We start from the raw sequence: 13,489 nt of genomic DNA, 5'->3' as shown, positions 1-13,489 counted from the left end.
GTTTTATTTCTGAAGCACTTAAAATAACAACAGCATCATGATTAAAAAAATTATATTAGCCGTGCTCGGTTGATGTAGCCTCAACCACTTGAGCACTTTCTCAAGTACAAAAGAGATGCAAAAGTGCAGAATTTAATTCTATTCCTTAATGTGAGTAATAAAACCCTCAAGTTTGGTGTTTTGTTTGTTTGCTTTTTGGTATTAACTAGCTGCATTGCTTCCTATCTTTTCTTGACCAGCATGAAAGCCCACCCTCTGAAGATTATTACAAGACAGAGATAAGGTCTCAATCTCATCTACCTCAGAACCTAACCATGGCATGTTCCATCTTCTCGCTGCTGTAGCAGACGTATTGCAAGTATAAACAACATCTGTTATTATTCTATACATGCATAGCAGGAAGAAATATGATTCTTACACTGAAAATGTAGGTGGTAGATGCTGATGAGAGGCAGATGGTAAATCATTTCTAAAGCCATGGTCTCTGTCCTTAATTTTTCTTTGGAACAGATACATAAGGAATGATGAACAAAGAAGTGGTTAACTCACTTTGACTATTATGTAATTCCATGTACTTCTTTCTGTTAACAATTTGGATTACTTCATCCCTATCCTCTCTGAAGAGAATTAAGTCTTCAAATTACATCTGTTTCTCTCATCAAAATCAACAGCCTAAATGAACTGTGGACAAGAATACAAGCCTAGCAGTGACAAGAAAGCCCAATCAGGAAACACAGCTAAAAAGGTTTCCACAGCATGACTGAAGTCATAATGCATTATAAGTCTATAGCCATACCACTTCCTAGAAGGAATTATTTTGTCCTTGTTCTACAGACCTAGCACAGCACAGGTCTCTCTCTTATATTCTCTATCAAATATTCATTCTAAAATATTGTTTACTAAAAAAAGGAAGTAACTGAAAGTCAAATAACCCCAAATGTCTGCACTAAAGCATAAAATTCACAAGGGAGTCACTATCAATTTATCTATTTTTATCTTTTATTTTTATTACTACTGCTGGGATATTTCTGTAGGCCTCTGAATAAGAAGTTAAGGAAGAAATGAAACATATACGAACACTTGATTGTAGGAAGCTACTGAGATTCAAACAACTGAAATTTCTTGCCTTTCTATCTCAGTTCCACAACCCATTTCCACCAGATTTAAAATACTGTTTTGGAAATGAACATGTTAAAAAACTGGTTGAAAAGGAGCACTTATTCTTCAACACGTTATTAAACTTTAACTTCTTTTCATGTCTTTGAAAGTTGGCAAAAAAGCAATTACATTTGGAGGAATTTGAAGACCCTTGTCTTTCTGCTTCCAAGCGAATGCATACTTTGATATCCAGAAGATGATGATGTAACTAAGAGAACTAAATTTTCCCACATGGTACAATCTAAGCAAGGCCTGCTAGTTTTGCTGTGCCCTATACTGATAGTGTTAAACAGAAACTGATAGCTTCTAGGTTCAAAGCCTAGCTGGCACAGCAGGCAAGCAATCTGAACCACTAACATCTCAGCTTGTTACTGTCCCAGTGCTTCCTGACAGATAAAAAAGCAGAACTCAAGCAGAAGTCTCTGATAACAAAAAGGTAGATGGACAGCTCTCAAATAAATGAGAAAGCAGATAAAGCAATAGGAAACAAGAGGCATCAGTAGTCGATCAACAGAGAAAGTTTCAGGGGATCTGTATAGAGAGATGGGCAGTTCAACTCACTCCTCAATGATCTGAAACAGGAGGCAAGCAGCACGGCGACAGCATGAACACCAGAAGTCTGCTTAGGTTCTGAGTGCACATGAACAAAAGAAAAATCCACAAAGAGCTAGTAAACACACATACTACACTCAGTTCTGGAAACCTCAGAGCTGTCAGAACCCAGGGAATATTCCAGGTCTGCCTGTTCTCTCTCTTCCCAAAATACTTACCTTTGCCAACTGTCAGAGAATGGACATGGGATCAGTTGGACTTTCTCTGACTTTGTGCAACAGCAAACTGATTTAAATTCCCCAGCTATATATATATATGCATATATATATATATATATATATATATTTGCCATCTTTACACACAGCAAGAGTGTACAAGCCACAAAAGTTCTAAGGCGTTAAGACCATCCAGACTAATGCCACATTTTGAGTAGCATCATGTTTCCTGAACTCTATCTTCCCAAAGCCAGTCAGTTTATGTAGAAGAATGCTACAGGGAAGTGTGAGGGAATTAATTTCTCAGAGAATACAGAGCTGAACTCTGAGATCTTAAATCCTCTGAGAATAAAAGATCTGTCTTAGTACAAACGTAAGTTTAGACACTGAGGGCTTACAGAAGGGCACTTTCCAAAACAACATGTGAACACGCAAGTAAAAATAGAATCAAAAAACATTTTCACGCTTGCAATAGCTTCTGTTCTTGGTTGGTTTGGTGTTGTTTGTTTTTTTAATTCATCTTCCCTCTTACTGAGGCCAGGCAGAACCCTGATCAACCATCTAATGACTGAGGTCTTCAATTGCAAACTGACCTTTACGTAATCTTTGTTTGGACACATCTTCAAACTATGACCAAACTCTACTTCAAAATATCATCATACAAGAAAATTATATCCATATATCAGTCTGTGGTTTGTTATGCCTTTATCAACATGGCACAACTACACACCACCTCTTCAAATGGTGCATGCTTTCTCCTCAACACCTCGAGCAAGATATCTGAATATGGGCAGAAGGCATCAAAGCACTTCATCAGACCCTACTCAGTATAAAGAAGGTTGCAGTGGAGAACTGTCAGGGTGAGTTACAGCCAGCCCCCAACACACGCTCCCTGTGAGATGGAAACAGTGGAAACTGCAGCTAGAACTCCTAGCAGCCCATCACCACTGCCATCACCACTTTCCTTGCATATAAAATCTGAAATATTTTAACTGGTCTCTTTCTAAAAACTTCCCTTCTTGGCCACGAGTTTTCAAAACAGCAATAAATAAAAAATAAAAATGTATCATAGTAAAACATTAGGTAGTATGAAAAACAATGAGGTCATAGTAATGCTTGGTTTTAATAAACAACATGTCAAGGTGAAAGAGGAAAAACATGTTTTACTCACACAGTAACTCAGTGACCAAGACTCACTGAATCAAGCTCAGACATATAGAAAGAAATCCTACAGCAATAACTATGGGCTTCGTATGAAGGAAAATAAGTAATCCTAATACTTCAGTGGAACTGCTGCTGAAAGAATATCATTCTTGGCTGGGAAGCAATAGAACAGTCAGACAAACAGGCTGACCAAGATTTGTCCCTAGTAACTCCCTATTTCATACAGTGTGTGAAATGATGCTAGGAGTTATTATAAATCTATTAATAAAATGCAGTGAATTATTCCAGTAACAATGACATCTCAGTGTATTTTTGACACACTGAGGCAGCTTAAGTGATAGAAAAGAAACTGCACAATTTTATCATGGCTGAAACACGAATTCAGAAATCCTGTTAGAAGTCATGTTTTGTTTCCATTAATTTCACTAATATTTGAAGTAACAGAAAAAGAACCCACAAAACATTTTGTTGAAGAGCTTTTACAAGCATCGCAGCTCATTTCGACCAGTTTAACTTGCTTATTTGTTCTAACATTTAGATCCTAATTTGCACACATTTTGCTCTCCTAGATGAAACCACACTCTCAGACAAAACAGGCAAAACCAGAGAAAACAATGCAACCCATCTGTTGGAGTAAGGCGAGAAACAAAAAATCCCCCTCTTGCAAACGGGTTGTGTTGGTATTTTTTTTTGCTCTTTACTGCTCATCTCTTCCTCTCCTCTTAGCAACAGCGTGTGGAACAGCCAACCAGGACTCGCTCCCGGCGCTGGAGCATCACAGCCGGGGTTACTGCCGTGCACTGACCGCCAGTAACCGCGAGGCTGGCAGCCCGGGCATGCGGCACCTCTACTGCAGTGCACCTGCTGGGGATGAGTAGAGGCTTTTTCCGTCTCCTCTGGCAAGGATTAGCAAACAATTTAGGGCAAATCCCACCCCCCTTTCCCTTTATCTTGTGGGTCCTTGGCTATCTCCGGGAGGGGGGGATCTTTTAAATATAGTCACTGCAAAGATGCAGCAAAGAGAAAACCCTAGCTTAATAAAAAGAAACGAGTTAGTCTGTGCGCACACAAGCACGCATAGCAGAACAAATTCATAGCAAAGCACCAGAGAGAATCAGTAAAAGCCAGCGTGCATTAAGGATTTGACAGTGGTTCATGTTTCCATCTTACTCAGAGATCAATATTAACATAATACACAGACCTCTAAGCTAGAACATCAGTATCAGCTGTTCTGATGACACCATCTCAGACTATGATGGATGCATTCAGTGCTTTTCAAGAACGCCAAGCAACCTGCCAAACATTCCATATTTCCCCACTGGACACTATGGAGCCATTCAGAATAAACACCGTCCTTCACCTCCCTCCTTTCACAGGCAAACCTCCTCTGCATCTTTCATGTGCTCCATCTCAAAGTTAGGAAGCTGTAACCATGTAAGAAAATACAGGATCTCTTAAGCTACTTGTTTTCCCAGGTCTGAGCTATTGCAACAACCCCAGAATAGTGGAACGATGGCTTTTTCTGCTGAGCATGAATTTCTGTTGCTGCTAATCCACTCGTTAAGTAGACCAGATTGCAGCTTGACTGGCTGGAACCCCTTCCCAGAGAGGTTACTAGAGATCAAACCTCCATCCCGAGGCAGTACAAATGAGTCACTACATTTCTCAAAATAACAATGGAGAAATTTCCAACTACACTGCTGCTTAATTAACCACCAATACTGACGAGTACTAGAAAAAAAAAAAAAACAACCAACATGAATTCCCAAGTTCCTGTGGAGTTTTAACAGCCAATAGATTACTGTTTTCTTCCCAGCCACGCTCAAATATGTAGAAACAATAGATTCCTACCTTGTGGCAAAAACACCTAGAAACAAAAGGATGGATGTCTTTTTTTGCACGTGCGTATACAATCAAGCTAACACTGAAATAATTATGGCAAGACTGAAGACTGCAAGCTACTTACTGTGCCTTCCTCATATTTGGGACTATCCATAATTTTACGCTGAAATCACTCATCCTATTCAGATTACTTTGTGGTGCTCACTACAACAGCAGTAGAAAGCTAATGCACTGACTTTTCTATAAAATCCTCTTGCAAACAGTTTTCAGGCAGCTCTGCGTTTAAAACCTCAATACATATTTCTGTAGTTTGTATTTTAAGCTGCATTTTCAATCTGAAATATGATTTAAGCAGGTAGTTCAGAAGCCAAGATAAGAGGCACTGTCACGGCTCTTTTTCAACCCATTAAGACAGGGAAATTTTGAGGATTGTTTGCTCTGAAGCCCTGTGACATTGCATTTCCTCATTTAAGGAGCCCACATAGAGGGCTCCTCTTCTTCCCATGTGAATCAGCTGGCTCCCTCATTCTAAGAGAAGAGAAAGCATTCTAGCACTAAGCAGTTCTATTATTCCTTTGAGTGCTGAATTTTTCCTTTCTCTTGTTTTGCCACTTCATCTTAAACTTACAAAACAAAGCATCTGCTCCAGCAGTCCTGGAGATATCTTATGGAAATCTTGAATCTTGCTGACCTGCAGAAGACTTTTGGCATGTGCTAGAACAAAGACTGGAATCAAAGTGTGAGGCATTTTTGGTTCTGGAAGAGAGTGATTAGGCTATGATCCTTAACCTCAGAAGATCTGGATCAAGTCATTTATCAGTCTCTTTCATTCAAAACTTCAGAACAAGTTCATCCTACTGGTTGAGTAATTCCCTAAGCTATGTGAGACCTTCTGAACATTTTAGCTTTGTAGCATTTTCTAAATTCCCAGATTGATAAGAAGTCCTACTGAACTGAATGGGGCAAATACAGCTTCTTTGATCAAGAGCTCACTTGCCAGATTCGTATTCAGATTGGCTGAATAAACTCCTGTTAACACCACTTACTTCAAATAGAATTACACCATGAATCAATCAGGCTTAGCGGCAACCAAATCTTTACTATGAATTTAATTAAAATTAGAACAAGTGGAACGAGCATTTTTGTAGCAAGATGCATTTATCAGATAATTCTGAGAATGAAAACGCACTTTCTTGTTTTTAAAGAGAAAACGAGATTTAGTAACTAAATTGAGCACATTAAGGCTGAGAATAAAGAATTCTAATTTGAAGACTAATATGTCATATTTAGTTGTTTTTTTGTTAACTGTTGACAAGCAACTCAAATTCACTTTCTTTGTGCTTTTAATAAAAAGTAAATGATATTACAAATCATTAGTTTAACTGTCTGAACAACACAGCAAATGGCAGAACACAATGGCAGAATTACTCACGAGTCCTCAGTTTGTTAATTTATAGTCTAACCTTAACACTACTTTACAATGCCATTCTCGCTGAGGGGAGTACATCTTTTTATTGTTGCTTTTTAGTTGAATTCCTCTCCAACCTATTAACACAAATAGTCTTTGAGAGCAAACTATACTTCTCCCTTTGTGATCCAATCCTCACTGAAAGGTTTTCAGTAATTCATCACAGTTTTGGAGAAAAACATATAAATAGATTTTCTGTCAAGCTTGATTTCAGAATAGAAACACCACTAGTTTAAAAGGCCATTTTTACAATGGCATTCCTTGTCCCTTACTGCTATGAACAGCACCACAGAACAGTATGAACTGAGATACACCTTCCATTTTTTTTCTCTCTCTTTTTTTTTTAAAGCTTGTACATACATGCTTACAGTTGTTTGTTTTTTCTGATTGATTTGTTTGCTCTGTTTTTTAAGATCAGTTGGATTTCCAACACTGGATTTTCTACCTTTTACCTAGTGGAGTAATATTGGCAGTAGGTAGACAGTTGGACTGGATCTCACTTCATGGCAATGAGAAATCCTTTTGGTGCAGGGAATCCCAGTCGAATGCAAAGCTACAGGAGTTACCACTGTTTGAGGGTAAGACATTACCCATTTCCTGAGCCTAATATTTTGATGCCTACCTTCATTTGAGATCATTTAGGCAATTCCTTTTTCAGTCTACTGTTACACTACTGGAAAGCCTTCTCTACCAAAATCAATACATTGAGTCGGTTCCTGGGGTTGGAACATCGCTGGCAAGAAAGTTTCTCTCTAGGTTAGCAGTCTGGTTAGTAACTCAGTAAATTATAGAAGTGATGCTTGGAAGAGACCTCTGGACATCTAAACCTAGCCTTCTGCTCAACGCATGATACTCATCAGCACCACTCATACCAGCTGTGGCTCTACCCAGACCAATTTTCTAAACCCCCCAGCATGGATACACTACAGCGTCTGAGTGAATTATCCCAGAACTGCATTCCTCTACAGGTAAAAAGATATTTCCTAACATCCACTCTAAGCCATTCAAAATGCACTATGTGGCCAGTATTTGGAATTTGGCTCCAGTGTCTTTAGAGCTGCCCTGTGAGTAGTTGTAAGATGGTCCCCCAGTTTCCCTTCACTCAGCCTAACAAGAACAGCTTCCACAGTCTCTCCTCATCAGTCCCCAGACAATTTTTCACTTCTCTGATAGACCCTTGACAACCTCCCACTACCTCTGTTGAACTGGAGGGAGAAAACAAGATGCAGTGTTCCTGTTGTGCACTCACTAATGTTAACTAGAGAAGGATAACTTCTCTCCACTTCCTGGCCACATCCTTTAAAGGTAGCTCATCATGTTATTTGCCTTACTTGCCGTGAAAGCACACTCTGGCTCGTATTCAGATTGGCTGAATAAACTCCCCACGGATCTTTTAGATTCCTGGTCAGCAGAAGAGTGCCAAGACCTGCTGACAGACAGCATTCCTCACAACCACTCAGCAACTGACCTTACTGATCCAAGGAAAGACATATAAGGTGCAAGGCCAAGTGAGGAGTGGAGAATAAGAACTCCTGCTCACAGCTACCCAGAAGCTGGAGAATCCGTGTCTAGCAGCCATTCATGCCCTATTTCGAGATGCCACAATGGGTCCTCTTTAGCAGCAGGACATTTTGTTGTGATCTGCTGTTTGATTCAAGCCAAGTCACCCTCAGACATGTAAGCAAATGTGGACAGAAGTTTTTGGTTTAGAATTTCTAGACCATTTTTGGCCAATGACAAAGAGGCCCAGCTAAAATCCCCAAGTTTTTAAATCCTATGCAATATAGTTTGACATAGTTTCATTTCCTGGGGGAAAAAGGACTTCAAAATTTGAGTTCATTCTAAGATGAAAAATAGTTTTGAATGCATGAAAGTTGTTGTCAAGCTAAGTTCTACGTGCAGCCTTACTACATGATTATAGAAGACATGTGCAAACATACAGTTTTGATGTGGAAAAAACATTAAAGCCACAAGTTTGCACCTCCTTCAACAGATGATAAACTGTATCCAGATATGGAACCATTTCCGTGGCCACAGCACAGTGTTTTTTGTATCACACATTTCGCAACAATTAAAGCCACCATGTTGTGATAATGTTAACATTTCCAGTCAGCAGCAATGTACTTTGTGAAACAATTTCAAGTGGAACTTCTAAGCTAGTGGATTTACAGATCCAAAGAAAGTGCAGGTGCCTAGTAAGGCTCAGTGAAGTACCACACTGGCAGGGTCTTATTGTTTAAAAATAACTAAAGCACACAACCATACAAATTTACATTACTAAGAGAGAATTCCTTAAGGAAGAGCAATTATGTCACTTAGCACACAAAACTTTCCTTAATATTTCAGTAATTTCTTTTGGGCTTCCTTCTTTTCACTGAGAGGAGTTTACTTCACGACCTAGCTTTCCTGTCAGAAAGATGACTAGCCACACACTTACACACACAAACACAAAAATTGCCCTGAAAACACATGGCTACAACAAAGCAGATAAAAGTATAAAAAGAATGAATGCAAAGCAGATGAAAAAGGACAAAACCACTTCACACCTTTCAAAACTGTAAGTGACCAAAAGTATACAAAGAACAGATCTGAATACGCCCTCCCAACTGCCATCAATATTTCAGCACTGGAAGCAATGTTTCAGAACTATAAGAGAAACCGTACTGTGAGGAGAAAGTCGTAATACCTCAATTTCTTGACACACATACAACGTCCATACAATTTGCGCCTTGTGATGCAGGCTGAGAACTCTGTGCTGTGTGTTAGCAAATTAATTAGCAAAATAGCATCCCCATGCTTGACTAAAGCTCAGGAGTTAGTCCTAGTAATAGCCAGCAACTACATCAGTTAAAAGAAATGGTAACCTTAAAGATGCCTATCTGAGAAAAGCAAGAGTCTTGGAAGAGCTGACAATCCTACAGCCCATGACACTGATTTCCAAGCACAATGTTTTAAGAGAATAATCATCTTGATTTCAAATGCTTTCTGAAATTCTGAGATGCTTGCTGTTCTTAAAGAGTACTTAAAATATAACTATCTTACAAAGCCTTATTGTAAAAGTAAAAACAAAACAAACAAACCCAAGAACAAAACTACCCCCCTTCCCCTAACCTCTGTCTTTACTGCATTCTCTAACCACCCCCAACAATAAACAGGCAAAATCACATAACAGATTACTTTCAGCTACCACAACTATCCACGTAGACAATAACATTTGTATAGTTGCTAAAATAATACTTTTCCTCACCTTTCTTCCTCCACCAGGGCCCTTCTTGGACGGAGTACGACAGTTCTTTAAACTCAATATTTACAGCTGGTCTGCGTGGTAGATAGGAGAAACGGTGAGCTTCTGTCAGAGCGTTGTCCACTTTTTTCAAGTGTCCATTCATCAGTCGAATGTCTTGGTTATCTGTGCCATTTGAGACCACTTCATCCACTGAAACGCACACTGACTTTGGCTCAACCATAGTACAAGCAGAATTGCTGGCATTCTAGAGAGAAAGTTGAGGAAAGAGCAAAGTTCACATGCTTTTGTTCAGGAACACATTTCAAAACCTTCTGCATAAGAATTATTATTATTTAAAAGTAAAATCCAAGCACAGAATCCAGCAAAGTGACATACTGACAGGTGAAAAGAAAAACCAAAACCACCTTTTATTTGTTCTTCCAGTGTCTTCGTAGAAAGCCCGCGCACTTATGGCACACAAAAGGCAGATCCTTTAGCACTATTTTCCTCTCAAAAGGTACAAACAGCACATCACTATCTACCTTCGGAAGTGAATAGCTCTTGGACCAGAATAATGCAGCAGAAAAATGCAATTTCTAAGTACAGTCATATTGTATTCCTTCCAAGAATTGAGTTCTAGTTGTTCTAATCCCAGGGCTTGTACTGGGACAGAGCTGAAGGATGAAGGAAGTTAGCTGAGCTATTTTTTTGTGCAGTCATGTCAAAAGACAGCCACTCAGAAAGTCCAAGAGCTCTTATCCCTTCAGATCAGAACACACACCTGTACATGTGAAATTGTACAAGTTACATTTCTGAAAATTTTGAAATGTGCTGTTTTCTGCCTTATCTGCTCATGCAGTGATAGTTCAGGAGACTCTGCAACCTATAGCAGTACAAGAGAAAAGCACAAAGATTTCCATCCAAAATCTTTCCTTACTTGACAGCAATCCCTAATGGAAATCTTATCAGCTACATAAACATACTAAACCCTGTTCCAGTACTAGCACTGCTGACGCTGCAAGGTCAATGCTCTCAGCTCACAGCCTCTTGCCATGCTTTGCCCAGCATAGCACTCAGTGCAATCGCACTTGGCATTCTTTGGACTAAGGCTCTTTCCTCTCCTCTCTTGATCATACCAGAAGCCTGCAGCCTGCCCTTCTCTTTATAATATACACACACGAAATCTGAACTTTTTCCTTTCCTCTTACCCACATGAACACCTTGCATCAGTATCAACAGGGCACATCCAAAGCCTAAGGGAAGACAACCTGGAATCTTCTGCAGTTTAACAGAATTTTGAACAGTTCAGAGGATGTCCTTTGTCATAAGTATGTAACATTGTATGTCATAAGTGTGTAACATCTGCACAGTTATTTATTGTAACACCTACTATTTTTAATGCAGATCTGTATCAGAAAATAATTCCATAGCTGGCTTATGGGCTAGGCTTTCCATATTGTCACCCCTAACCAACAGCCTACATTGTTCCAAAGGTATCTGCTGAAAAGCAGATGTGCTACACTTCTTTCAAAGGTGCCAGTATTGAACACTCTCAACAAGGAGCTGTAGGTCATGCCACTGCCAACTCCTGTTTGCCCTCCAAAGCAACTAAGTCATGCTGCCACTTCTGAAGTCAACACACTTCCACTGTACCACTGTCATCATCTCTGTTACGGAGAATGGTCTCCCCATTTATATGTTAAAAGTAGTGCTTTCCAGACTGGTCACTTATCATGGATGCTGATGAAAAACCCTAAAGCACAGTCCTACAAACATAGTAGTCTGGAGTCCTACAAAACCAGTAAACTGGAGTCTTCCAGTTCTTCTTGGTTCTGGATATAAAAATCAAATCTGCTCACCACACTTTCTCAAGCGAGCAACTTTAATTACCCTCTCAAGTGACTGCGAGGTCAGGTATCCAGTAACACTTACTCCTGATTTCTTAGAGTTGACTGCAATGGCATGGAATTTGAACAAAACAAGCGTAATGTGAAACATCTGAGACTTGAGCAGTTAAAGCAAGGGGACCTCCCTCTTCCTTAAGAAAACACGAGACGTTGCGTTAATAATATTCTTTCCTGAATGTTTTCAAGGCTTAACTTTGAAACTCTCAGACTGCTTGGTTCACAGAATCTACTGAGCGCTTTCACGTGTTAAAGAGAATACCCACAAACTAACCCTCAATGAGCAGGTCACCTTGAGCACTCAAGGGACAGTGAGGGCTGCTCCAGCTTATTTCAATCCAAAAAGAAAAATGTTTGCCAGACAACTTCAACCTGCTGAGAGTAGGAAGCCAGAGACTTGTATTCCTGGGATACCGAGCAAACCCTTTTGGTCTCTGGGTGGACCGAAGCATCTGCTTACAGCAGACCATGACACAACCTGGCCAGCCCTTAGGTCACACACCAGCCTCCTTTGGGGGACACTGCCCCAGAGGGCTGGGGCAAATGAATCCCGCCGGCTGCCAGGTGAGCACTGTCAGTTCATGGAGTCGCAGCATTGCACAGTGATTCCTTCAGCACGCTTCCGTACGTGTACAAACATAAACAAGCTGCTCGCTGCTCCACTGACGCGGCCGATATGTGCTGACATCAAACCGCTGGCCGTCTCAAACAGACAGATAACGTATACACTGAAGGACAGCGTTACATCGCAGCTGAGCTCACGCCGTTGTATTTATCAGCTTCCCGTACAGCGCTCAGCCGCTTGCTGGTGTTTACCAGGCACGGCAGCAGACACGGCAGCGAAACGGTCCCCCACGCTCTGCAAACAACTTCCCTCTCTCATCAAGCCGAGGCCGTTACGCACCAAGCCGATGCTATTATGCAAAGACCCGCTGAGGTTACGGTCCTCCCGCAAATCTGTTTTGAGAACCATCGGAGAACGCCCGCAGAAGCCTCTAATCCCTTTCAGCAGCTCAAGCCCAGAGGTAACTGTCGGTCAAACTCCGCCGTCCTCACAGCCGCCGGCCGCCGCCGAGGGGCTGCTCCGCAAACCCCCAGCCCGCAACCGCCCCGCGCCGACAGTCAACCCACCGCCCTCCACCCGCCGCCCCTCGCTGCCCCTCACTCCCCCTCGTTTCCCGCTGACCCACGGGGAAGCACGCGGTCAGGGCACCCCTTACCAGAGCGGTGCCCAGGGAGAAAGCCGCCATCAGGCATGCCATGTGCCCCACTGCCTAGCCGCCTGCTCCTGCTGCTCCTGCTCCTGATACCGGCGGCTCCCGCTCCGCCGGCGCCGCGCGAAGCCCTCCAGAGTCGCCCGGATTGGTGGCGGAGGGAGGGGAGGAGGAGGAGGGAGCGGCCTCCTGCCGCGCTCAGGGCCGCCCCGCCGCGCCCAGCTGGCCCCGCCCGGCTCCATCGAGGGCTGAGGAGCGCGGTCCGGAGCTCCCTAGACCCGTTCCCTTGGGGTAGGGGGTTTGTCCCCGCTCTGAGCAGGGCATGGGGGTCTTGGTGGATGGCTGGCTGGACATGAGCCAGCAATGTGCCCTTGTAGGCCAGAAAGCTAGCCGTGTCCTGAGCTGCACGGAGGTGGTGGATGCCCCATCCCTGGAGGTGTTCAAGGCCAGGTTAGATGGAGCCCTGGGCAGCCTGGTATAGTATTAAATAGGGAGGTTGGTGGCCCTGCATGTGGTGAGGGGGTTGAAGATTCAGGATCCTTGAGGTCCCTTCCAACCTGGGACATTCTGTGATTTTGTGAAAAGAAGTGTGGCCAGCAGGGCAAGCGAGGTGATGCTGCCCCTCTGCTTTGTGCTGGTGAGGCTTCATTTGGAGTATTGTGTCCAGATGGGGAGTCCGCAGTACAGGACAGACGTGGATTTATTGGAGTGTGTCCAGAAGAGGGCCACAGCAATGATGCGAGGGA

At 42.1% G+C, this 13,489-nt stretch overlaps 1 protein-coding gene across 1 annotated transcript in view; it reads right to left on the bottom strand.

The window, feature by feature from the left end:
* The window catches only part of ABCG1 (ATP binding cassette subfamily G member 1), a 52,176-nt gene extending 39,282 nt beyond the window's left edge, over positions 1-12,894 (bottom strand). Inside the window, exons 1-2 of the mRNA XM_072332940.1 lie at positions 12,750-12,894; positions 9,647-9,890 (exon numbers count right to left, since the gene is read on the bottom strand). Coding sequence (XP_072189041.1) covers positions 9,647-9,890; positions 12,750-12,791 — 286 coding nt within the window. The 5' untranslated portion in view covers positions 12,792-12,894. The remainder of the gene's footprint in view (positions 1-9,646; positions 9,891-12,749) is intronic.
* Between the last annotated feature and the right edge of the window lie 595 nt (positions 12,895-13,489).

The sequence above is a fragment of the Excalfactoria chinensis genome, chromosome 1 (genome assembly GCF_039878825.1).
Source record: "Excalfactoria chinensis isolate bCotChi1 chromosome 1, bCotChi1.hap2, whole genome shotgun sequence".
Taxonomy (NCBI): domain Eukaryota; kingdom Metazoa; phylum Chordata; class Aves; order Galliformes; family Phasianidae; genus Excalfactoria; species Excalfactoria chinensis.
Note: the sequence above shows the minus strand (reverse complement) of the source record. Positions and strands in the feature narration are given on the sequence as shown.